We start from the raw sequence: 25,446 nt of genomic DNA, 5'->3' as shown, positions 1-25,446 counted from the left end.
AGAGCTGGGCCTCTTCAACCTGGGGAAGAGAAGACTGAGGGGGGACCTTACCAATGTGTACAAGTACATGAAGGGAGGGTGTCAAGGGGACGGGGCAGAACTCTTTTCAATGATTCCAAGTGACAGGAGAAGAGGCAAAGCACACAAACTGAAACACTGGAAATTCCTTGTGAATGTGGGGAGGAATTTCTTTCCTGGAAGAGTGGCAGAGCCCTGGAAGAGGTCGCCCAGAGAGGTTGGGGAGTCCCCCTCTCTGGAGATATTCACAACCTGCCTGTATGTTACGCTGTCTATCATGGTCTAGGTGACCCTGGTTGAGGAGGGGGCTTGGACTGGATGATCTCCAGAGGTCCCTTGCAACCGCGACCATTTTGGGATTCTGTGGTTGTGCACAGGCACCCCAGTGTGTGCACACCCATCAGGGCAGGGGCTCAGGGAGAGCAGCTGCCTGGCCCCAGTGTGGGGCTCCAAAAGCACCCATGAACCCAGGGGTCCTGAGTCTCTGGGGCAGGAAACCACCCTCACTCCCTGAGCTGGGCACAGCACCCCAGTGCCCGAGCTGCCTGGCCTCCTCGACCTACTGCCCCAGCCCCAGACTGAGCCCTTTGGGACAGGGCACTCACCAAGGCCCCACAATAGCCTACTGCCTTCTGCCTCTCCAAAGCCCTGGTAGGGAGCTGCAAGTCCAGGAGATGCTGCCAGGCAGAGCCCAGTTGTGCAGTCACTGTCTGAGGAGAAGGGACCTGGAGGCACCTGCCCTCATAAATACCCTTCCCCACCCCCCCACACACACAGAGGCTAGTTTTGTTGACTGCATTTATTGATCATTGGGGGAAAATGGTCCCGGTCTCCTGAGGATCACGTGAGGCATCCAGGAATGACCATCTCCTCATGCTGCTGGAGGGGGACAGGGCAGAGGGTCATCCACAATGCCAGACTTCAAGGACAGGGAACATGATGTTAATCCAAATTCTGCTGGGAGAAGGGAGAGGTCATCTCCCCACCAGGTCCCTCTGAAATGCTTGGGAGAAGGAGAAGGGGGTTGGAGCCCCCAGTGGCCCCAGGGCAGGGCTGGGATCTCCTTGGTCTATTGAAAACCTAGAGCTGCTGCTGGTCCACGTGGCAGTCCTGGAGGTCTGTATAGACCACAGAGCCCTGCCCCATCCATACCTTGACCCTGGGGGTCCATACAGCACCCAGAGCACTAACAGCACCCAGGCCATCCTGTTGCCCTGCTGGCCTGTGTGGCCCCACTGAGCAAAGGGGAAGGGGCGTGTGTGTGTGGAGAGTGTCTCTGTGCAGCTCTCCCCTGGGGCAGATCTGTCCTCCCACCCAGGGCCAGGTTCTCCCCACCCCAGAGGGCTCTGGGATTCCCCCAGGTCATGGATCCCTTGGAGGGCTGGGGATGCCCCAGTGCTGCTCACCTAGGCCAAGTGGGCTGCAGCTTGGTGTCTCTGGTGCAAGGGCAGCTTCAGATGCTGTGGAGAAAGGGAGTGTTAGGGACACATTGGGGTGAACTGGGTTGTCCTGGGAGGCAGGGAAGGCACTGGGAGCCCTGGGGAATGGGGTCTCCGGGGAAAACACTGTACTACGTGCATGTGCACAGGGCTCCAATGGCCACACTGGGCTGCAGTGTGGTCCGCTGAGGCACACTGGGTGCACGGGAGTAGCCTAGCAGAGGAGGGGAGGGGAAGGATCTTGGGCCTGCAGGAGCTGTGGTACCTACCAGAGCCCTCTCCTCTCGCACGAGGTCTACCTGCAGCAGGAAAGAGACAATTAGTCTGTGCAGGACACCAGCATGTCCCCAGGTCCCAGCTGTAGACAGGGGGGACCAGACCCCCTCCAGCTCCCCAGGCTAGCTGCACCGCAAGTGCACCCTGTTACTTACTGGCACAGCAACATCTCCATCTACAAGCTGACCAGCATCTCCCACCTCCTAGGCAAGAAGAAGCATGTGTCAGTCTGGACTGGGCTGCGGTGGCTTCCCCATTACTCCCTGCCCCAAGGCTCCCCCTGGTCAATTGGGGGCAGGGATGGGCTTCCTTGTCCCTCTGCCCCTTGCACACCTCTGCCCTACCCAGGCCAAAAACAGGAATAGGGATGGGGGTGAGATTTCTGGACCCAACAGGAGGGGATCTGGCACCTGGAAAACAAGGAAGGTGGCTATCAGGTGGATGGTGTCAAGGAGATGTGATCTGGAGGGGACCGAAATGCAGGGTCTGGAGTGGTGGGGGCCTAAGGGGAAGGGATTGAGGCCCCCAGAGCATGGTATTGGGGATGCTGAAGGGACAGGATTGTGGGACATTGTAGGGAGGGCAGTGGGATTCAAACAGAGGGACTTGGAGAGGGCAAGAAGGGTGACGGGGGTGAGCTGAGCACAGAGGATTGGGGGAAGCCAAACCAAGGGCTTTGGGGGACTGGAGGGGTGGGATTTGGTAGCCTAGGTGAAAGAAGGTTCATTTGAAGAGCACAAGGACCCACTGGGGGGAATCAAAGGCAGAGCACTGTGGTGGGGACTGAAAGGAGGTGTCTGGGGGAGACTGAAGGCAGGAGGTTTGGGAGTGTTGGCTGGAGGGAGATCAAGGGCACGTGGTCTTGGGGAGACAGCAAAGAGGGGATGGAGATCTCCAGAATGAAGAGATTTCTGGCCTCCCAGAGAGGGAGTTCTTGCCTCCTCTCCATCAGAAACAAGAGCCATAAGGGTGGTGAAAAATCCCACCTCTGTTCCCCACCCAGGGCTCCCCTGTGGTGTCTGGAGGGGAATCTCCAGGCTCTTTAAGGGCCCCAGACTCCTACCTGGTACCTGGGGTGGCCATCAGGACACTTACCGGAGAGTTCAACACAACGCCTTTGTCTTCCACCTGAAGCGGCCCCACTTGCTGGAGAGACAGGAGAGGGTCAGGGTGCAAGAGGGACCCAGGAGTCTGGGAGGGCACTGTGACTGCCACAACATCCACCTGGCAGCGGAGAGCCACGGCCCCGGAGGCTATGGTAGCCACAGCGGAGCTGGCAGGGCCCCAGCAAGGATTATCCCCCTCCTCTCAGCTCGGCTCAGCTCATTGCACTCATGTCAGGGGGCTGCAGAGGAGGGACCAAGCTGGAGATGGAGACCCATTGGTGAACCCCATTTTGAAGGAAATAGCACCAAAGAAGTTTCTGGCCTAGTTCCCCACCAGGCCCCTGCAGCAGCTGTGTGTCCCTCTGCCCTCCGCAGGCCCAGGAAAGCCATGGCCCTGCAGCCACCCCCAGCCTTGAGCTCATCACCGTGGCTTTGGGGCTCACCACTGCATCTGCTGAGTAGCACAGGATGGCAAGAAGCAGGGCCACGCTAACCACTGCGACCTTCATCTTCCTCCCAGGTCTGGAGAATCCTGGATGAGGCTGCAAAGGGTGAGGAGCAAATTTATACTTCCCAGGACTCCCCGTTGCTGCCTTCCACCCCTGTCCCAAGAGCCCTGGGGCAGCATGGGTCTTGGCAGCGACAACCACCCTGGCAGCCATCCCACCCTTGGCACTGATCCCCCTGCCTCCGGCAACAACACAGCCACCTTCCCTGGCACCAATCCAATATCCTGCATGCGGCAGCCTCATGGAGAAGGACCCAGGTGTCCGGGATGGGCAGGGGACTGTGCCCCTGTGACAGCTGGACCCCCTGCAGTGGCATTCTCCTGCCCAAACCTGTTCCCTTCCTCACAGCCCCACAAAGTCACATTCCCCCAGTCTCCCAGGGCCCACATCTCCCTCCCTGCTCCTTGTCTCCCAGCACCCCTCACCTCCCAGGACAGTTCTTCCCCCCAGGGCTTCCCCAGAGCTGTCACCAGCCTGAAATCTGGGGTCTCCAAGCAGAGCCATGCCTGGCCCCTTCTCCAGATCTTTGGGGTAATGAGATGCTGAGACTGAGTCCTTTTCTAGGGGTACTGAGGACGGTGGGAAATGGGGAGCCTTTGAGGGAAGGGTACTTAGACACATGGGCAATGTGGACACCACAGTGACTGGGCACTGAAGGTCAGTGGGAGTCCTGGGAGGAGGCTCTGGAAATGAGGAGCACTGGTGAGTGGTGGGCACTGGGAGAGCAGGGGTTGTTGGGCTTGGAGCAACTGCTGAGGATGGTCTCAGTGCCCAGCACCAACTCACCTCAGCTCAGCACTGGGGACCCAAACTGGTCCCAGGCTCCAGCTGCAGCCTCCTCAGAGCACAGCACAGCACAGCAGAGCAGAGCAGAGGAGGAATCAGAGGGGAATAGTCCCTGTCCTGGACCTGCCACTGACTAGAGACCATGCCCTCCCGGACAGCCAGGGCCTTCTCTGCAGAGCTGGCCATGCCCAATGACTCCCAGCACCCTGTCTCCAACTAGGCTCCAGCACCAGCCTCTTCCCTGGATGGTGCTCAACCAGGACTCTGTCTCTTCCCCACGGAGTGTCCTTTCAATGCCCTGGTCCCCTGCAAAGGCCTCCGCTGTCCCCAAGCAGGATGTGGCTCTTCAGAGGGCATGCAGTGAAGCAGGTGCTTGTCCCTGGGCAGCCACTTAGAGATAATTGTGCCCATGGAGTGTCTCTGATAAGCCGTGTGTGCCCAGGACTCCAGGCACAAGGACTCTATTCAGGGAGCCGGCCGCCTCTGGAGAGGGCCCATGGGCCTGACCCGGAGGTGGGTGTGGGCTAGAGGGTAGAGCTGCCCGGATGCCTGGGTTCCTTCCATCACCTAGAAAGGCCTACGCTCCCTGGGGTATGGGGCCTGTGTGGGGTAGGGGGATCATAGGAGCTGGGACACTGTTTCATCTTGCCCCTCAAAGTGGGGAAGGCCTAGATGGCCCGGGGAACAGGAGGTTTTTATCTACAGTCCCACTCTCCTAGCCAGGGCAGAGGAAGGAATCAGGTATCTGAGCCCTCATTCCCATCCTATCCTGAGCCAGCAGCCCTTGTGAGACATCCCGCTGGGCTTCCTCCCCACTGGGGCTGCGTCCCATGGCTCAAGGCAGCCCAGACGCTGCGATCCTTTACTCATCTGGGGTGCTGTGCTTAAAATGGAAAGGGAGCCGGTATGCCTCGATTCCTCTCCAGCCTTGCAGGGGGAGGCTGGGCTCCTGTCCGAACCACTGAGGACTCCTTCGGGAGTGATGCAGATGTTTGCTCCCGTAACAGGCCTCTTCAGTACCTCTGCGGTTTTCCTATGTGCATCAGAAGTTACAGAGTTAAAGAATGCTAATTGTTTTCCCTGCTTTGAGACCTTTAATCTCCAGCTGTTACACTGCCAGCACTATGCTGGCGTTTTCTGTCACGTTGCTGCTGGCGTCTGGGCCCTTGTGAGAACAGAAAAGTGCCGACTGTCTCCAGTAACTTGCAGATGGCCAAATGCTTTTTCCTCACTTGCATAAACTACCTCAGCCACAGTCCTATGTTCAGCACACAGGAAAGGAGAGGAGAGGATAGTCCCCGGCCCCGGCTGACTGAAAAGCTGCGTGAGAAATGCTTTTCCTCACAACGGCGGCTCCCCTCCGCAGCAAAGAATAACGGCCTTGCTTTGGAAATGGATAAGCAAATACATAATGTTACGTACACTCAAAAGTGACCTCTTCATGTAGTTCTTCTTGGAAAAGAAGAGGTGAAAGTGCATGAAACAACTAAAATAGCAACCCGGGAGGGATGATCCTGTAGGACATGGTAATGCTGAGGCCTGTGTCACCTGTCTGAGAGTAAAATACTCTGGGCTTGCTCCATCTGTGAGTGCGTGCGAATAATTTCTTTTGATGACACCCAAGACTGGAACCAAAGGCTGGTGGTGAAAAACTGGTTTAGGCTTTGAACCTAGTGGGAGACTTTCCCCAGTTTCAGGGATCTGAGCTGTCATACTGATTTTAGTTCCCCTCATGCTTGTGAGAACTCTTTTCATTTAACTTCTACAGCCAAATGCCTCCATCCTCTCCCCGTGCACCATTCTTTGAACACCCTGAGCCACTGGAGCATGTGGAGCAATGGCCCTGCGCTCCCCTCGTTTGGTGGTTCCCCTCCAAACTCCCTCCTTCTGTGGGGGTGGTTTGTGGCTTCTTCTACACAGCAGTCTTGAGGGATCCATTTCTAACCTACGCGAATGTGGGAACTAATGAATGGACTGAGTTTGTCACTGCCCAACAAATGAACTGTGGGCTCTGAGCAAAGGCATTTTATGGAGTTCTTCCTCCCACAGGTGACATTTCCTTCTGTTGTGTGCCAGACTTAGCTCGTACACTACCAATGGAGAGTCTCCTAGCACCTCTATATTCTTCCACTGTTTGTATTAGGTCCCACCTCCTTCATCGCTGGCCTTTCCTTTTTTTTTAATTTGTCATATTCGTTATTTGAACCACATACCTCAAAGCAGGAGTTTAATTTTTGTCAAGTTCATTGATTCTGAAGGAATATTATTATTATTTAAAAAAAAAGACTAGGAAAGCAGGTGCTTCTCAATTGCCTTTGAGAACTAGAAAGTGTGCCATGAGCACACCCTGACCAGGCAGAAACTCCTGCGAGTGAACCCAGGCGGCAGCAGCAGCACCACAGCCCATGGGGCAGCAGGAGCTGCTAGCTGGCCTGCTGCAGGGAAATGGGCCACCGACCAGCCTGTGAGGGAGGAACCGTCTTCAGCGCACGTCTCTTTTCGGTTACTAAATGGATCAAGCAGGAAACAAGGATCTGAAACTGAGTTACAAACAGAGAAGACATCAAGCTGTCAGATAAATGGGGACACATAGCCTAGCCAGAGGACACGATGACTTCATGGCTATTTACAGGTAGTGCACCCAGGCTGTGCTAAGGCACGAACCTAAAACATAGTAGAGCCATAAAGCATGTTCTTCAAACACTAATATTGCTCATTTTGTGCTGTTAGGGTGTTAGGATAACGAACTACCATGAAACTCTACAGCCTTCCTCACCCTCCATGCAAGCTCGGGCCCTTTACATTTGCCAAATGCTGTCCCATACCCCACACTAGAAGGAGATGGGAAGGATACTGAGAGCACCCTAAACAGCTTAGCAAAAGCTTTGACCACTTCCAGGTCAGGACAAGGATCACCTCTTGTGCCTTCTGAAAGGTAACCACTGAGGTACGTTGACAAATCAGCTCAGATTTTTCTCTCTCTCCACTGCCATTCGCTTCTCCTCCCAGCCAACTTGTTGTCCTGATGGACAAGAGGGCAGAGGCTGCTGGTCCCAAAGAGACAGCTGCCACAGGGAGCATCTGCCAGGCGGAGCCCCCTACCCCCTCCAACCCCCATGGCTTGTGGGGTGAGAGCCGCCCCCTGCGTCCAGCCAAGATTTTCTTCCTGATCGTCCTTTCCAGCTTAATTGCTCCACAGGGAAGGTGCTGGCTACGGCTGTTAAAATGCTCCTGCACTGTCTCAGGTGCCTAGCTGTCCTGCAGGAAGGTGGCCTGAGATCAAAATTGCCACAGCAGAGCCATGAATGCCTCCTTGAGACTGCACGTTCCTCTGTAAACTCCTCCTCTGTTTACTAAGTGTCACTGTAATTCAATATATCATGCTGGTTCCCATTTCTTACTCCCTCCTAAAAACAGGCAGCAGCCTGTGTCACCTGTCTGAGAGTAAAATACTCTGGGCTTGCTCCATCTGTGAGTGCGTGCGAATAATTTCTTTTGATGACACCCAAGACTGGAACCAAAGGCTGGTGGTTAAAAACTGGTTTAGGTTTTGAACCTAGTGGGAGATTTTCCCCAGTTTCAGGGATCTGAGCTGTCATACTGATTTTAGTTCCCCTCATGGTACAGACTCCATCATGACTTCAGAGAGACTCTGTCTAGTTTTATCCAGATGAAAAGAGATAAAGGAAAGACACTGAGACATGGCTCACAAGAGCTTTAAATCAGTCGGCTTATTTCATGAAACATTATATGTCATTTTGCAAGATTACTTCTTGCAGGATGGATGTTTGCTCTTGTCCTTATGGGAGGCTTACCATAACAAGGAGGGCTGCTGTGGATTGCTTGTGAAAAGACTCAAGCAACCCAGCACTGACTCAAATATTTGCTTTGGAAATTGTCCAGAAAGGAAGCAGTCGACTGGAAAATTTTCATTTTGACTGCCTCTGCTTTTTGCGTTATTTGCTGGAAAGCTGAGTTACAAAGTGTTGAATTATTGCTTGTACTTAAATAGGCTGTGACACTATTTGTCTTCTGAAGTTATTGTGAACATAATTAATGAAGTGTATGCATGGCCATAATTGAGGAATATTGGCTTAAGACAGGTCAAGACTCTTTTTGAGAGAAGTCCAAAGCAAACTGATTGCATTCGGTCCTCACTTGACATTAAAGTGCTCTTCAGGGAGGCCCTGTCTGCCCTGCTCTGATGTGAACTAGAGATACATAAGCATATACATCATACATCTACAGAAGCAAAAGCCAATTCAGTAGTATCCAAAAATGCGTATTTCTTTTGGGATAGTAAAACATGAAGAGTTGCCTCGTTCACAACGATGCAAAGCTGAGAGGAGACTTTAAAAGTCACCGAGCCACAGAACGATTGAGGTTGGAAGGGACCTCTGGAGATCATCTAGTCCAGCTCCCCTGCTCAAGCAGGGTCATGTAGAGCACATTGTACAGGATCATGTCCAGGCGGGTTTGGAATATTTCCAGAGAAGGAGACTCAACAGTCTCTCTGGGCAACTTCTTCTAGTGCTCTGAAGCACTGGAACCTCAAGGCATAGCTACTGCTGCTTGTGTTGCCTCCTTGAACCCTCACTAGCAAGGGACAAGAGCACTAAACGGAGGGTTATGCCAGATCTGAAGGTTGCCCATTTTTCTTGCAGAGTCATTTCCCTGAAAAAGTGACCTTATTCCCTCACATACTTCCCAAATAAATTTTAGTGCGGTTGCTCTCTGCAAGCCTTAACCTGCGGTGAGATGTCTCAGAGCTGACAGGCAGTGCATACCAGGAGCTAGACCATTGGAAACCGAGCCATCCGGGCGGTTCTACCCCTCCAGCCCGCACCCACCTCCGGGTCAGGCCCATGGGCCCTCTCCAGAGGCGGCTGGCTCCCTGAATAGAGTCCTTGTGCCCGGAGCACTGGGCACACACGGTTTATCAGAGACACTCCATGGGCACAATTATCTCTGAGTGGCTGCCCGGGGACAATCTTCTGCTTCACTGCGTGCCCTCTGAAGAGCCGCATCCTGCTTGGGGACAGCGGAGGCCTTTGCAGGGGACCAGGGCATTGAAAGGACACTCCGTGGGGAAGAGACAGAGTCCTGGTTGAGCACCATCCAGGGAAGAGGCTGGTGCTGGAGCCTAGTTGGAGACAGGGTGCTGGGAGTCATTGGGCATGGCCAGCTCTGCAGAGAAGGACCTGGCTGTCTGGGAGGGCATGGTCTCTAGTCAGTGGCAGGTCCAGGACAGGGACTATTCCCCTCTGATTCCTCCTCTGCTCTGCTGTGCTCTGCTGTGCTGTGCTGTGGGGAGGCTGCAGCTGGAGCCCCGGACCAGTTTGGGGCCCCAGTGCAATGGAGCTGAGGTGAGTTGGAGCTGGGCACTGAGACCATCCTCAGCAGTTGCTCCAAGCCCAACAACCCCTGCTCTCCCAGTGCCCACCACTCAACAGTGCTCCTCATTTCCAGAGCCTCCTCCCCAGGACTCCCACTGACCTTCAGTGCCCAGTCACGGTGGTGTCCACATTGCCCATGTGTCTAAGTACCCTTCCCTCAAAGGCTCCCCATTTCCCACCGTCCTCAGTACCCCTAGAAAAGGACTCAGTCTCAGCACTCCATTACCCCAAAGATCTGGAGAGGGGGCCAGCCATGGCTCTGCTTGGAGACCCCAGATTTCAGGCTGGCGACAGCTCTGGGGAAGCCCTGGGGGGAAGAACTGTCCTGGGAGGTGAGGGGTGCTGGGAGACAAGGAGCAGGGAGGGAGATGTGGCCCTGGGAGACTAGGGGAATGTGACTTTGTGGGGCTGTGAGGAAGGGAACAGGTTTGGGCAGGAGAACGCCAATGCAGGGGGTCCAGCTGTCACAGGGGCACAGTCCCCTGCCCATCCCGGACACCTGGGTCCTTCTCCACAAAGCTGCCGCATGCAGGATATTGGATTGGTGCCAGGGAAGGTGGCTGTGTTGTTGCCGGAGGCAGGGGGATCAGTGCCAAGGGTGGGATGGCTGCCAGGGTGGTTGTAGCTGCCAAGACCCATGCTGCCCCAGGGCTCTTGGGACGGGGGTGGAAGGCAGCAACGGGGAGTCCTGGGAAGTATAAATTTGCTCCTCACCCTTTGCAGCCTCATCCAGGATTCTCCAGACCTGGGAGGAAGATGAAGGTCGCAGTGGTTAGCGTGGCCCTGCTTCTTGCCATCCTGTGCTACTCAGCAGATGCAGTGGTGAGCCCCAAAGCCACGGTGATGAGCTCAAGGCTGGGGGTGGCTGCAGGGCCAGGGCTTTCCTGGGCCTGCAGAGGACAGAGGGACACACAGCTACTGCAGGGGCCTGGTGGGGAACTAGGCCAGAAACTTCTTTGGTGCTATTTCCTTCAAAATGGGGTTCACCAATGGATCTCCATCTCCAGCTTGGTCCCTCCTCTGCAGCCCCCTGACATGAGTGCAATGAGCTGAGCCGAGCTGAGAGGAGGGGGAAAATCCTTGCTGGGGCCCTGCCAGCTCCGCTGTGGCTATTATAGCCTCCGGGGCCGTGGCTCTCCGCTGCCAGGTGGACGTTGTGGCAGTCACAGTGCCCCCCCAAACAGCTGGGTCCCTCTATCACCCTGACCCTCTCCTGTCTCTCCAGCAAGTGGGGCCGCTTCAGGTGGAAGACAAAGGCGTTGTGTTGAACTCTCCGGTAAGTGTCCTGATGGCCACGTCAGGTCCCAGGTAGGAGTCTGGGGCTCTTAAAGAGCCTGGAGATTCCCCTCCAGACACCACAGGGGAGCCCTGGGTGGGGAACAGAGGTGGGATTTTTCACCACCCTTATGGCTCTTGTTTCTGATGGAGAGGAGGCAAGAACTCCCTCTCTGGGAGGCCAGAAATCTCTTTATTCTGGAGATCTCTATCCCCTCTTTGCTGTCTCCCCAAGACCATGTGCCCTTGATCTCCCTCCAGCCAACACTCCCAAACCTCCTGCCTTCAGTCTCCCCCAGACACCTCCTTTCAGTCCCCACCACAGTCCTCTGCCTTTGATTCCCCCCAGTGGGTCCTTGTGCTTTTCAAATGCACCTTCTTTCACCTAGGCTACCAAATCCCACCCCTCCAGTCCCCCAAAGCCTTTGGTTTGGCTTCCCCCAATCCTCTGTGCTCAGCTCACCCCCGTCACCCTTCCTGCCCTCTCCAAGTCCCTCTGTTTGAATCCCACTGCCCTCCCTACAATGTCCCACAATCCTGTCCCTTCACAATCCCCAATACCATGCTCTGGGGGCCTCATTCCCTTCCCCTTAGGCCCCCACCACTCCAGACCCTGCATTTAGGTCCCCTCCAGATCACATCTTCTTGCCACCATCCACCTGATAGCCACCTTCCTTGTTTTCCAGGTGCCAGATCCCCTCCCTTTGGGCCCCCAAATGCAACCCCCCATCCCTATTCCTGTTTTTGGCCTGGGTAGGACACAGGTGTACAAGGAGCAGAGGGACAAGCAAGCCCATCCCTGCCCCCAATTGACCAGGGGGAGCCTTGGGGCAGGGTGTAATGGGGAAGCCACCGCAGCCCAGTCCAGACTGACACATGCTTCTTCTTGCCTAGGAGGTGGGAGATGCTGGTCAGCTTGTAGATGGAGATGTTGCTGTGCCAGTAAGTAACAGGGTGCACTTGCGGTGCAGCTAGCCCGGGGAACTGGAGGGGGTCTGGTCCCCCCTGTCTACAGCTGGGACCTGGGGACATGCTGGTGTCCTGCACAGACTAATTGTCTCTTTCCTGCTGCAGGTTGACCTTGTGCGAGAGGAGAGGGCTCTGGTAGGTACCACAGCTCCTGCAGGCCCAAGATCCTTCCCCTCCCCTCCTCTGCGAGGGTACTCCCATGCACCCAGTGTGCCTCAGCGGACCACACTGCAGCCCAGTGTGGCCGTTGGAGCCCTGTGCACATGCACGTAGTACAGTGTTTTCCCCGGAGACCCCATTCCCCAGGGCTCCCAGGGCCTTCCCTGCCTCCCAGGACAACCCAGTTCACCCCAATGTGTCCCTAACACTCCCTTTCTCCACAGCATCTGAAGCTGCCCTTGCACTAGAGACACCAAGCTGCAGCCCACTTGGCCTAGGTGAGCAGCACTGGGGCATCCCCAGCCCTCCAAGGGATCCATGACCTGGGGGAATCCCAGAGCCCTCTGGGGTGGGGAGAACCTGGGCCTGGGTGGGAGGACAGATCTGCCCCAGGGGAGAGCTGCACAGAGCCACCCCCTTACACACATACGCCCCTTCCCCTTTGCTCAGTGGGGCCACACAGGCCAGCAGGGCAACAGGATGGCCTGGGTGCTGTTCATGCTCTGGGTGCTGTACGGACCCCCAGGGTCAAGGTATGGATGGGGCAGGGCTCCGTGGTCTATACAGACCTCCAGGACTGCCACGTGGACCAGCAGCAGCTCTAGGTTTTCAATAGACCAAGGAGATCCCAGCTCTGCCCTGGGGCCACTGGGGGCTCCAACCCCCTTCTCCTTCTCCCAAGCATTTCAGAGGGACCTGGTGGGGAGATGACCTCTCCCTTCTCCCAGCAGAATTTGGATTAACAATCTGTGCCCTGTCCTTGAAGTCTGGCATTGTGGATGACCCCCTGCCCTGTCCCCCTCCAGCGGCATGAGGAGATGATCATCTCTGGATGCCTCACGTGATCCTCGGGAGACCGGGACCATTTTCCCCCAATGATCAATAAATGCAGTCAACAAAACTAGCCTCTGTGTGTGGGGGGGGGGTGGGGAAGGGTATTTATGAGGGCAGGTGTCTCCAGGTCCCTTCTCCTCAGACAGTGACTGCACAACGGGGCTCTGCCTGGCAGCATCTCCTGGACTTGCAGCTCCCTACCAGGGCTTTGGAGAGGCAGAAGACAGTAGGCTATTGTGGGGCCTTGGTGAGTGCCCTGTCCCAAAGGGCTCAGTCTGGGGCTGGGGCAGTAGGTCGAGGAGGCCAGGCAGCTCGGGCACTGGGGTGCTGTGCCCAGCTCAGGGAGTGAGGGTGGTTTCCTGCCCCAGAGACTCAGGACCCCTGGGTTCATGGGTGCTTTTGGAGCCCCACACTGGGGCCAGGCAGCTGCTCTCCCTGAGCCCCTGCCCTGATGGGTGTGCACACACTGGGGTGCCTGTGCACAACCACAGAATCACAAAATGGTCACGGTTGCAAGGGACCTCTGGAGATCATCCAGTCCAAGCCCCCTCTTCAACCAGGGTCACCTAGACCATGTTAGACAGCATCACATCCGGGCAGGTTGTGAATATCTCCAGAGAGGGAGACTCCCCAACCTCTCTGGGTGACCTCTTCCAGGGCTCTGTCACTCTTCCAGGAAAGAAATTCCTCCCCACATTCACAAGGCATTTCCAGTGTTTCAGTTTGTGTGCTTTGCCTCTTCTCCTGTCACTTGGCATCATTGAAAAGAGTTCATCCCCATCCCCTTGACACCCTCCCTTCAGGTACTTGTACACATTGGTCAGATCCCCCCTCAGTCTTCTCTTTGCCAGGTTGAAGAGGCCCAGCTCTGGCAGCCGTTCCTCAAAGGGAGGTGCTCCAGTCCTCTGATCATCTATGTAACCCTACGCTGGACTCTCTCCAGTAGCTCCACGTCTCTCTTGTACTGAGGAGTCCAGAACTGGACACAGTACTTGAGATGAGGCCTCAGCAGGGCTGAATAAAGGGGCAGGATCACCTCCCTCGACCTGCTGCAACACTCTTCCTAATTTACCCCAGGAGACCATTGGCCTTCCTGGCCACAAGGGCACATTGCTGGCTCATGGTCAACTTGTCATCCACCAGCACTCTCAGGTCCTTCTCTGCACAGCTGCTCTCCAGAAGGTCAGCCCCCAGCTTGTACTGGTGCATGGGATTATTTCCCCCTAGGTGCAGGAATCTGCACTTGCCCTTGTTGAACCTCAGGACGTTCCTCTCCGCCCAACTCTCCAGCCTGTCCAGGTCTCTCTGAATGGCAGCACAGCCCTCAGGTGTCTCAGCCACTCCTCCCAGCTTGGTATCATCAGCAAACTTGCTGAGGAAGCACTCTGTCCCCTCATCCAGGTGACTGATGAATGAGTTGAATAACGCTTGCCGCAGTACTGAACCTGGGGAACTCATGAATTCATGCTCACTACTCCTAACCTCCTCCTTCTCTTCCACATGCTCGGAGATGATATCCCAAATGAGCTATTCCATCACCTTTCCAGGAATAGAGCTGAGGCCGACTGGCCTATAGTTGACTGGGTCCTCCTTCTTGTCCTTTTTGATGACTGGAATGACACGGGCTTTCTTCCAGTCCTCAGGCACCTCTCCAGTTCTCCACGGCCTTTCAAAGGTGATGGAGAGCGGCCACGCAATAATATCCATCAGCCCCCTCAGTACTTGTCATTGTATCCCATCAGGCTCCATGGATCTGTGGATGTTAAGTCCGCCTAAATGATCTCTAATCCAACCCTCCTGAACCAAGGGAAAGTCTCATCTCCAGGCTCCCAGATTCTTGAGGGCTTCCTTGCACATCCCTGCACACTCTGAGAACATGCCTATATTCCTGCCAAATGGCCTGTCTCCTTTTCCATTTTTTCTGTACTTTCTTCTTCTGTTGGACTTCTGCCAGGAGCTCCTTGCCCATCCATGCAGGTCTCCTACCCCCTTTGCTGGACCTCTTTCTCCTTGGGATGCACCACTCTTGAGCTTGGAGGAAGTGATGCTTGAATACCAGCCAGTTCTTCTGGAACCCCCTTCCTCCTAGGGCCTTAACCCATGGGATTCCTCCAAGTAGGTCTCTGAAGAGCCCAAAGTCCACTCTCCTGAAGACCAGGGGTGCAATCCTGCTTATTGCCTTCCTTCCTCCATGTAGAATCCTGAACTCTACCATCTCGTGGTCACTGCAGACAAGGCTGACCCCAACCTTCACATCTCCAACCAGTCCTTCTTTGTTGGTTAGCACAAGGTCCAGCAGGACACCCCTCCTCGGTGGCTCCTCCACCACCTGTGTCAAGACGTTATCGTCAGTGCTCTGCAGGGGCCTCCTGCACTGTCTGTGCCTAGCTGTCCTGTCTTTCCAGCAGGTTTCCAGTTATCTTTGCTCTCCTCAGCCACAACATTGTGGTTGTGTATCCTGCCAACTGCGTCAATTGTAAGAGCAAGATGGAGGCAATGCCTGGACCCCCAGCAGGGACACAAACACAAACACGGGGCACACTGTGGTCGATACTGAGCATTTATTACCTCTGTGTCTAAATGCAGATTTCCCAGCAGCTTCCAGATTGAGTCAATAAAGGTGTGGGGGAATCCAAGGAGACTCTCAGCATCGGCCCATGCTGAGGAACGCTGCGGGGGGCACTAGAAGGGGTTTTTATGTACTATACACACGCACTGCACTGCACACGTAAGGAGCTCACTGGTAATTCTGATTCAAAGCCCAGGTGTAGTGCCACGCTGGCACAGGCCCAGCAGGATGATCACGACTAGGGGTCAACCTGCCTTGTTGATGCTCCTTTCCCACAGAACAGGCTGGATACCTTCCATCACCTGTCTTCTTGACTTTCTTTGGCATTTTCCCATACACAATGCCTCAGAAAGACTGCTGCGGCAGTTCCTCTTCTGCCTGGGATGCCTCCAGAGACACAGACAGCAGAGACAAGTGACAGCAATGGCAGTGCTTTCACTCTCTGAGAAGCAGTGGACAGTAAGCTTCTTTCAGCTCAGGGTCTCTTCTAAGCCCCATCAGATGAGCTGTCCCAAAGAGGCCAAAGCAAGCAGGCTTGCAGGGTTTGTTGCCGTACTCACGTTGCACTGCTGGGCACTGCTGACCTGTGCCCGCCTCGTGTGGGAAAGGACAGGGACACCACCCACCACTCTCAGCAGCCATTCCTCTGGCAGTGGAGACTGTGCCCACGCATTTCCTGTTGGGAAGACAACAGGTTGAATCTCACACCTGATGCAGCCCTTGTGCAGCCACAGGATGGTGGAGGAATTTGTGTTGGAAGAGTTCTCTGGAGGTAGTCTGACCCAGTTCCTGCTCCGAGCTGGCTCAGATTCAAAGCTGGCTGTAACCTTGGTCCTACACAGACTGCAGTCATTCCTCTGGCAGGAGGAGAAGGCTGTTGAAGTCTTTTCCAAAAGCTCCCCATACATAGCTTGTTCAGTGCCAGATGCAGCACCCAGTCAACGCAGGAAATGGCATATGAAGATATGCTGTCAGCATGGTTGTACGACATAAGTGTCATCACTCTCACTCAATCCCTTGAGCACCCAGTGGTCCCCTGCTGGGCCCAGGAAAGGTTTATTTCCCCCAACTCTAGCACGTTTTTGGGATTTCCTCCCCCCCCCCATCCTCTGAAGACCTTCACGTGTGTGCAGGTTACAAGAGGAAAAGGGTCAGGCAGTGCTGGTGTTCCCTGGTGGCTTGAGTCCCCTTGAGTACTGGACACAGTACTCGAGATGAGGCCTCACCAGGGTTGAGGAGAGGGGCAGGATCACCTCGCTCGACCTGCTGGCAACGGTCTTCCATATGCACCTCAGGAGACCATTGGCCTTCCTGGCCACAAGGGCACATTGCTGGCTCATGGTCAATTTGTCATCCCCCTGCACTCCAGTGTCTTTCTTCCCTGCAGAATTGCTCTCCAGAAGCTCAGCCCCCACCTTGTACTGGGGCCTAGGGTTATTTTTCCCTAGGTGCAGGACCCAGCACTTGCCCTTGTTGAACCTCAGGAGGTTTCTCCCTGTCCAACTCTGCAGCCTGTCCAGGTCTCTCTGAATGGCAGCACAGTCCTCAGGTGTGTCAGCCAGTCCTCACAGCCTGGTATCATCAGCAAACTTGCTTAGGAGGCACTCCGTCCCCTCATCCAGGTCATTGATGAGTAAGTTGAACAGGACAGGACCAGTACTGAGCCCTGGGGAACACCACTAGCCACAGGCCTCCAACCTGACTCCACGTCACTGATGACCACCCTCTGAGCTCTGCCTTTCAGCCATTTCTCAATCCACCTCACTGTCCACTCATCTAACCCACACTTCCTCAGCTTATCTAGGAGGATGTTATGGGAGACAGTGTCAAAGCCTTGCTGAAGTCAAGGTACACAACGCCCACTGCTCTCCCCTCATCTCCCTAGCCAGTCATTCCATCACAGAAGGCTATTAGATTGGTTACGCAGGATTCCCCTTGGTGAATCCATGCTGGCTACTCCTGATCACCTTCTTTTCCTCCATATGTCTGGAGATGACACCCAGAATGAGCTGTTCCATCACCTTTCCAGGGATGGAGGTGAGGCTGACCGGCCTATAGTTGACCGGGTCCTCCTCCTTGCCCTTCTTGAAGACTAGAGTGACATTGGCTTTGTTCCAGTTCTTAGGCACCTCTCCAGTTCTCCAGGACCTTTCCAAGAGGATGGAGAGCGGTCTGGCAACAACATCCACCAGCTCCCTCAGTACCCGTGGGTGCATCCCATCTGGGCCCATGTATTTGTGGATGTCTAGCCTGCCCAGAAGGTCTCTAATCCTTTCCTCCTCAATGAAAGGAAAGTCTTCCTTTCTCCAGACTTTCTTCCTCACGTCCAGGCTCTGGGATTCTTGAGGGCTGCCCTTAGCAGCAAAGACTGAAGCAAAGGCGGCATTCAGTAATTCTGCCTTCTCGGTATCCTACATTACCAGGGCCCCCGCCCCATTCAGTAGTGGGCCCACATTTTTCTGAGTCCTCCTCTTTCTACTGATGTATTTGAAGAAGCCCTTCCTATTGTCCTTGACATCCCTTGCAAGTCTCAATTCCAGCTGGGCCTTAGCCTTCCTAGTTGCATCTCTACATACTCTTACAGCATTTTTATAACCCTCTCAAGTAGCCTGTCCCCTCTTCCACATTCTGTGTACTTTCTTCTTCTGTTGGAGTTTTGTCAGGAGCTCCTTGATCATCCATGCAGGTCTCATGTCCCTTTTGCTGGACTTCTTTCTTCTTGGGATGCACCGCTCTGGAGCTTGGAGGAAGTGATGCTTGAACACCAGCAAGGTCTCCTGGACCCCTCCTCCTTCTAGGGCCTTAACCCATGAGATTCCTCCAAATAGGTCTCTGAAGAGCCCAAAGTCCACTCTCCTGAAGTCCAGGGTTGCAACCCTACTTATTGCCTTGCTTCCTCCATGTAGAATCCTGAACTCCACCATCTTGTGGTCACTGCAGCCAAGGCTGCCCCCAGCCTTCACACCTCCAACCAGTCCTTCATTGATGCCTGGGACAAGGTCCAGCAGCACACCCTTCCTCCACCACCTGTGTCAAGAAGTTATCATCGATTTACTGCAGGAGCGTCCTGGACTGTTTGTGCCTTGCTGTGTTGTCCTTCCAGCAGATATCAGGGTGGTTGAAGTCTCCCATGAGAACCAGGACCTGTGATTGTGAGGCTACTTCCAGCTGTCTACAGAAGGCCTCATCGACTTCCTCTTCCTCTTCCTCATCAGGCGGCTTGTAGTAGACACCCAAAACAGTGTCCCCTGTGTTAGCCTGACCTTTGATCCTCACCCATAAGCTCTCGACTGCCTCCTCCTCCACCCCTAGGCAGAGCTCGATACATTCCAGTTGCTCTCTCACATAAAGAGCAACTCCACCTCCTCGCCTTCCTGGCCTGTCTCTCCTAAAAAGCACATAGCATCCAGGACAGTGTTCCAGTCATGTCAGCTATCCCACCATGTCTCTGTGACTGCAATGAGATCATGGCCCTGTGATCACACACAGATCTCTAGCTCCTCCTGTTTGTTCTCCATGCTGCGTGCACTGGTGTTCAGGCATTTTGGAGAGGTGGTCATGCCTGCAGGTTTCCCAGGAAGGGTGTACGGGGATCCCCCATAGCCATGCCCCACGTGGACATCCCCAGCTGCATGCACCCATTGGAGGCCTCCCAAATTGAGTTGTGTTTTATTGAGTACCCTCTCCCCTTCCTCCTTCCTACCTAGTTTAAAGCCCTCTTTGCCAGGCTGCCCAACCTGATGGCAAAGACACAGGTGCCCCACTTAGTGAGGTGAGTCCCATCTCTCCCCACCAGTTGTTGATCTTCAAACAATGTCCTATGATCATAGAAACCAAAACCCTGTTGCCAACAGCAGTGTTGCAGCCAGTTGTTTATTTGGAAAATTTGTCTGCTCCTCCTCCCATCCCTCCCCCTCACTGGTAGGACCGAGGAGAAGACTACCTGGGCTCCCAGACCCTTTACCACCATGTGCAAAGCCCTGAAGTCTTATTTGATTGTTTCCAGCTTGCTCTCTATATCATTAGCACCCATGTGAAAGAGCAGCAGAGCGTAGAGGTCTGATGAGTGGACAAGCCTTGGCAGCCTTTCAGTGACATCTCGTATCCATGCCCCTGGCAGGCAGCAATCCTCTCTAGACAAGAGGTCAGGTCAGCAGATAGGTGTCTCCATCCCCCACAGCATGGAGTCACCCACTACAACTGCTCTTTGCCTCTCCCAAGTGTTCACGCAAGGCACAGGGTCTGACGACCCAGTTGCTTCCCTTGAAGTCAGGTCTGAGTCCTCCTCATCCTGGAGGGCATTAAATCGGTTCTTCAACTGTAAGTCCAAGTCTACTGGAGGAGTAGGGGCCTTTCTTCTTCTTCTTCTACAAGAAGCAACTAATTTCCAGCCTTCTTCTACACTGCTCTGCTGTACTATTTCACTCTGCGCAGAGCCTTCCAGCAACTCCCCTGTTGCAGGGGATTGGGACTCCCAGTGCAGTATGGTCTCCAAGAACCCCCTGTCTATCTCCTGCTCACTTTCTCAGATGCTTTGCAGTCTGCTCACTTCCTCTCACAACTACTTAACCTGACAACACAATTCGTCAACAGCAGCACACCTCTTGCAGGAGGGCTGACTATCAGTCCAAGCCTTCTGGAGAGGCTCCAAGCACTCCCTGCAGCCTGAGACCTGAGGGGCTGCATCTGCTGTCAGAGGGTCTGTCTGCATTGAAGCTTCCGACACAGCTGATGCAGCAACTCAATAGCTACAGGCAAATATGCTTTGCGGCGGGATATAACCATGTTTGTGGAAGTGGGGACTAGCAGGACTGGAAAAAAAGAAAAATGTCCTCTTGCACCTAATTGTGCTCCTCTTGCATGATCTGCTGCACAAACTACTGTCTGTTCGCTGCCTCTGTTAGCTGCGCTCTGAATAAAATGCTGGTTGAGTGAATGGGCTCAAAATAGAGTGGTTCAAGGGACATAGTGTTTGTGGGGACATTAACTAGCAGACTCTTACACAAACTTTTCCCATTTTACTTCTTTCTCACCTGGAGGAAGTCTAAGGAAGACTATGATATGCTAAAACACAGGGCAATCACCCAGAAGAACCTCCACAGGTTGGAAAAAAAAAAGGTAAACAGGAAGCACAGGGAATTCAACAGAGAAAAACTCTGCCAACTCCTGCACTGAGAGGGAAGAACCCCTTGCAATGACCCACCAAGGAGACATTCTGGCTGGAAGCAGCTCTACAGAAAAGGCCTTGAGGGTCCTGGTTCCCTGAAAGCTGAATATGAGCCGGTAGTGTGACCTGGCAGCAAGGAAGGCCAACAGGAGCACGACCAGTAGATCAAGGGAAGTGAACATCCTCCTTTGCTCAGTCCTTGTTAGACCACCATTTAGATGCTATGTGCTGAGTTGCCCCCAACCAGTACAGGAACAACACTGACAAACTGGAACAAGTTCAGCAGAGGGCTCTGATGGTGCTCAAGGGCTGAAGCCCTTGTCCTGTAGGACAGGCTGAGGGAGCTGGACTTGTTCAGCCTGGAGAAGAGAGGGTTTGGGGAGCACTTGAGAGTAACCTTCCAATACCTATGGGGAAGTAATAAGGAAGATGGAGCCCAGCTCTTCAAAGTGGTGCACAGTGTGAGGATGGGAGATGAGAGGCATAAGCTGAAACAAAAGATGTTCTGAGTGGGTAGGGAGAGAAACTTTTTACAAGGAGGACAGACAGACAGAAGCAACCAAGAGAAGTGTTGGAGTCTCCATCTTTGGAGCTTTCAAGACCCAACTGGATAACCCCCTGAACAACTTAGTCTGACCTCACCCAGCTTTGACTGGGAGGTTATGTTTGAGACTCCTGAGGTCCCTTCCTACCTTAATTTTCCTCTGATCCCAACATCTAAGTCTCAGCTCATTTCTTCAATTCAATTTCTCTCTTCAAAAGAGTCATTTGAAATGCTGCAGCAGACTGACAGAAGACAGCATGGCCATCGATTTAACCTTACTGATTCTATGATTACATGATCGGTGTTGACAGGTATTCTAGAAGCTCAGCACTGAGTCAGTTAATCTAAAGGAAAGAGAACAGATCTTTTACTCTAGTAGAGATGGGAAAGGAAGCTCAGTGGCTTGGAAGCAATAGAGACAGTAAAATGGGATATTAGCAAAGACCTGAAATTGCTGGACATGGCAAGGGTTTCACTAGCTGTGCTTATTAAAGGGTAATATATCTGTGTGTCAAATTTGTCCTATGTCATCTTAACCATCTATAGACATATGTATACACACGTCTTTTTCATCAGACTTTTATTAGGTGGCTTAGAGAAATATTTGTTTTCTTCTCTAATGAACTCTTCCCTCCCTTTGCATTTCAACTCCACAAAACAACCCTCCTGAGAGATTCCTTGTACTGAGCACATACCTTCCCCCACTGTCTCCTTGCAGTTCACATATGCACTAGATGTGGTTTTAACATCCTGGCACAGCAATGCTCTGAGCTCTTGGAGATGGCCAAAGCTCTCTGAGCACTTTTCTCAGGGCCTCCCTGACCTCCCTGATCTGCAGACTGTAGATGAGGGGATTGACCAGGGGCGTGAGGACAGTGTAGAAAAAGGAGAACACTTTGTTGAGCTGCCTCAGCTGGGGAGTTCTGGGCAGCAAGTAGACAATGATGAAGGTGCCATAGAAAACAGAGACAATGGTGAGGTGAGAGGAGCAGGTGGAGAAGGCCTTCTGCTTACCCACACTAGATGGGATCCTCAGGATGGCAGTGATGATGCACATGTAGGAGGCCAGCGTGAGCAGGAAGGGGAAGACTGTATCCAGGACAGAAAATATGAAAGCTAGTAGTGTGACCACCCTGGTGTCTCCACAAGTGAGCTCCAGCAAGGGGATAAAATCACAGAAGAAGTGGTCAATTTCTTTGGGGCCACAGAAACTTGAGTGGGATAATAAAGAAGTGACTACTGCAGATATAAGAAATCCCACTAGCCAAGATGCTGCTGCCAGCTGTAGAGATGCTTTCCAGGTCATGAGGCTTGCATAGATCAGGGGCTGGCATATGGCCAAATACCGATCGTAGGACATCATGGCCAGCAGGTAACACTCGCTAGTGGCAAAAAGAGCAAAGAAATAGAACTGAGCCATACAGCCCTGAGCAGAGATGGTCCTGTCCCCAGTCAAGAAGGTAGCCAGCAGCCGGGGCAGGATGGTGGAGCAGTAGCAGGTCTCTAGGGAGGATAGATTGCCCAGGAAGAAGTACATGGGCATGTGCAAGTGCTGGTCTGCCACCACAACAACAACAACGAGGATGTTCCCAACAATCGTTACCAAGTAGATGATGAGTGAGAGGAGGAAGAGTGGTGCCTGGAGTGAGGGGACATTCCCTATTCCCAGCAGTATAAACTCCGTTGGCAATGTGCTATTGTCCAAGTCCCCTTTCTCCATGTAGCACTACAGGTCCCTCATTCCTCCTTTACCAACAAGGCAACCTACAAGAAAGAAAAAAAAGAAACATCTTTCTTGTGTAGAAGAATCATGAAGGAAGTTTCTATCAAAGAAAATGTATATTCTGATACTCATCTGACTGGATTTGTGTTCCCTTTAGGGCCTCCATGACTAGTGAAAGGAGAGAACTAGGATTTTCCACAGAGTTAATTAGCGCATCTGTGAGCTGCTCCTCAGAGGCACAGACGTCCCACATGGAGTACAGATAGAAAAGAGAAAACATTCTCTCAGACTGAGACAGTGTCTCTCCTCCACCTGAACTCATTCCAAAGAGCAACCACACTTCCTACCAAGGAAGGAAACCCCTTGTGATGAGAGCACATCATGCCAGATGCCCTTTTCCTCAGGGTAGGAGGATGGACACTTCACCAAATCACTGATCTCAGCTCTCTGAAGCAGGGATCTTTGTTTGTTTGTTTGTTTTTCTTTTTGGAAGGGACAGGCTGTATGCTTCCTTCAGCAGTGCATGGGTCAGGAGTTGACATCCATGGCACTGCAGAGTAGACTTCCTTGGAGAACTCTCAGAGAGTCTCTACACGGGCTTGAGAGAGAATAGTGAAATAGATCTGAGAGAAGATGGACACCTGAGCTAATCAGCCAATATGAGGAGGAGAGATTTGGAGCAGGGTGGGAAGGAAGAGGACAGGGAAGATCATCTGCTTTGTGTAGTTCCCTCTCAGCAATGGTTTCTGAGGGGATTGGGGCTGCCCCGTGGCACAGCCCAGCAGCTAGACCTCAGCACTGCCAGCTGTGCTCGTGGGGCTCTGAGCTGGCTCAGGGGCAGCAAAGGCACAAACTAACTTCACATCATTGACTGGCAAGGTCCCCAGAACTCTGCACAACTAACAACGACATCAGAAGAATTGAGTGGAGGGAAGAGGAAGCTGGAGCAGAAGACACCTAGGAAAGGACATGCCCCAAACCTTTCTCTCCCATAGATTCCACCATGCAAAGCCTCACCAGCTAAAAAGGAACAGACCTGACTCAGAAGGCACAACACAAACCTGTAATCCTCAGAAGGAGGTCACGACCACTGCACTGATGGTGCTGGTTAATGACGATCAGGGTCAAAGTCTCACCCTCTGCTTCTTCCCCACCTTGTCCTTCTCTTCCCTGAGCTCTGCAAACCAGCACTCAGGGCTCAGGCATTCTCTGCCCTTACTATCTTCTTCCAGCAGTGCCTGTGGTGCACGTCCAGCAGCCGTTGAATGTCCCTGCTCTCCAAACTGTCCTGAGATTTAAAGCGCTAACGAGTCCCTGGTGGCTGCTGCTGCAGCTGGTCTCTCCCTAGGGACCACAGAGAGGGAGCTATTCATAATTGGCTCTCAAAGGAGATTGAAACCTCTGAGCTACTGGAAACTTTAACACTTCTAGCATACAGGTTTCCCCATATCTCTGGTCAGTCACATGCTGGGATATGCGCCTTTGAAAAGAAAACTGAGGCAGAGAACTCCTCAGGCCTCCAAACTCATGACAGAAAGCCAAGAGAGATTCTGTGAATAGGATTCCTCTCACCTCCCTGCTGATAACTGTCTGTTCACTGATTCTCTCAGGTCTAGAGAATCTTGCTTGCCTGATCTAGTTTCTCCAGCCTCCTGTGGTGGACAGTGCGGAGGAAAAGGCTGAGTGCCCAGCATTTCCTCCCAGCTGTGGAGAACTGCCTTCGGGCATGGAGTGAGTCCCTCTCAGGTTTAAGGCTCTATGTCTTGAGAGTAGAGGGTCCCCCAACATCTCCCAGAGGAACAGGGGCTTGACATGTCAGGGGCTGAGGGGAGCAGAGCTATTGAAATTTTCTCCTGGTTTCTGTCCATCTTTGACCTTGGAGGTTCCCACAGGCTTCCTTTGCTCCTGTTGTTGCAGCAATACGTGCCACCAGGCACGACTCCTCTCAGCCCTGTTGGACTTGCCTGTCATGAAATGTAGTCTCCTCAGCCTCTGGCCTGGCTGGAGAGGCAGGAGTGGCTGGCCGCTTGGACACAGAAGTTTGGGCGACAGCTGTCTGAGCTTCCTGAAGACCTTCTACTGATTGGGTCTAGTTTGTCATTGTCTTCCCTTTATATAGGACCCCACACTGGATGTGGCACTCTAGATGTGATCTAACGAGCACTGGGTAATGGGATGTGATCACTCACCTTGATCAGCTGGCCATGCTCCTTTGCACACAGTGCAGGAGGCTCTTGGCCTTTCTCACTGCCAGGCCTCACTGCTGGCTCATGTTCACTTGGCCATACACCAGGACCTCCAGCACCTTTTCCACAGAGCTGCTCCTGGTCAGGCTGTTGTCAGGGCTCTGGGGCCAATAACAGGCCTTCACAGCCCTGACCAGCCTCACCAGGAACCACCACACACACACAGCCCAGGAACCCATCTAAGCTAAGGTGTGGGCCTTCAACCCCATCTTCATCTTCTTGTCTTGAATGCATAGATGATTTGTTGGGTTTGTTCAGAGTTAAGGAAGGAACAAGGCTTGTGAGTTGGAGGAAGGCTTCTAACTCTGACAGGGATGTGAGGTCCTGCTGTCTTCAGTTTCATAATATTTTATCCTATGCAATCCTCCTGTTAGACAACGTTGCCAATAATTAGTTGCAGGCCTTTTTCCAATTCATAAGTTTCGTGGGC

The 25,446-nt window shown here is 53.4% G+C and overlaps 1 protein-coding gene and 2 long non-coding RNA genes across 3 annotated transcripts; 1 reads left to right on the top strand and 2 right to left on the bottom strand.

The window, feature by feature from the left end:
• Window positions 1-1,891: 1,891 nt before the first annotated feature.
• Window positions 1,892-3,367, bottom strand: LOC134154610 (uncharacterized). The gene is made up of 3 exons (XR_009961367.1): window positions 3,283-3,367; window positions 2,829-2,879; window positions 1,892-1,936 (listed from the first exon to the last, which is right to left on the bottom strand). It is a non-coding gene; the product is annotated as an uncharacterized LOC134154610 (long non-coding RNA).
• A 6,900-nt stretch (window positions 3,368-10,267) lies between these two features.
• On the top strand, window positions 10,268-11,750 carry LOC134154619 (uncharacterized). The gene is made up of 3 exons (XR_009961368.1): window positions 10,268-10,352; window positions 10,756-10,806; window positions 11,700-11,750. It is a non-coding gene; the product is annotated as an uncharacterized LOC134154619 (long non-coding RNA).
• A 10,039-nt stretch (window positions 11,751-21,789) lies between these two features.
• LOC134154579 (olfactory receptor 5B21-like) lies at window positions 21,790-22,767 on the bottom strand. Its single transcript, XM_062601255.1, has one exon. It carries the CDS (start codon window positions 22,765-22,767, stop codon window positions 21,790-21,792), a length of 978 nt encoding a protein of 325 aa, XP_062457239.1.
• Window positions 22,768-25,446: the final 2,679 nt, after the last annotated feature.

Source organism: Rhea pennata, unplaced genomic scaffold (genome assembly GCF_028389875.1).
Source record: "Rhea pennata isolate bPtePen1 unplaced genomic scaffold, bPtePen1.pri scaffold_32, whole genome shotgun sequence".
Lineage (NCBI taxonomy): Eukaryota > Metazoa > Chordata > Aves > Rheiformes > Rheidae > Rhea > Rhea pennata.
The sequence above is the reverse complement of the archived record's forward strand: the minus strand, read 5'-3'. Positions and strand labels throughout refer to the sequence as shown.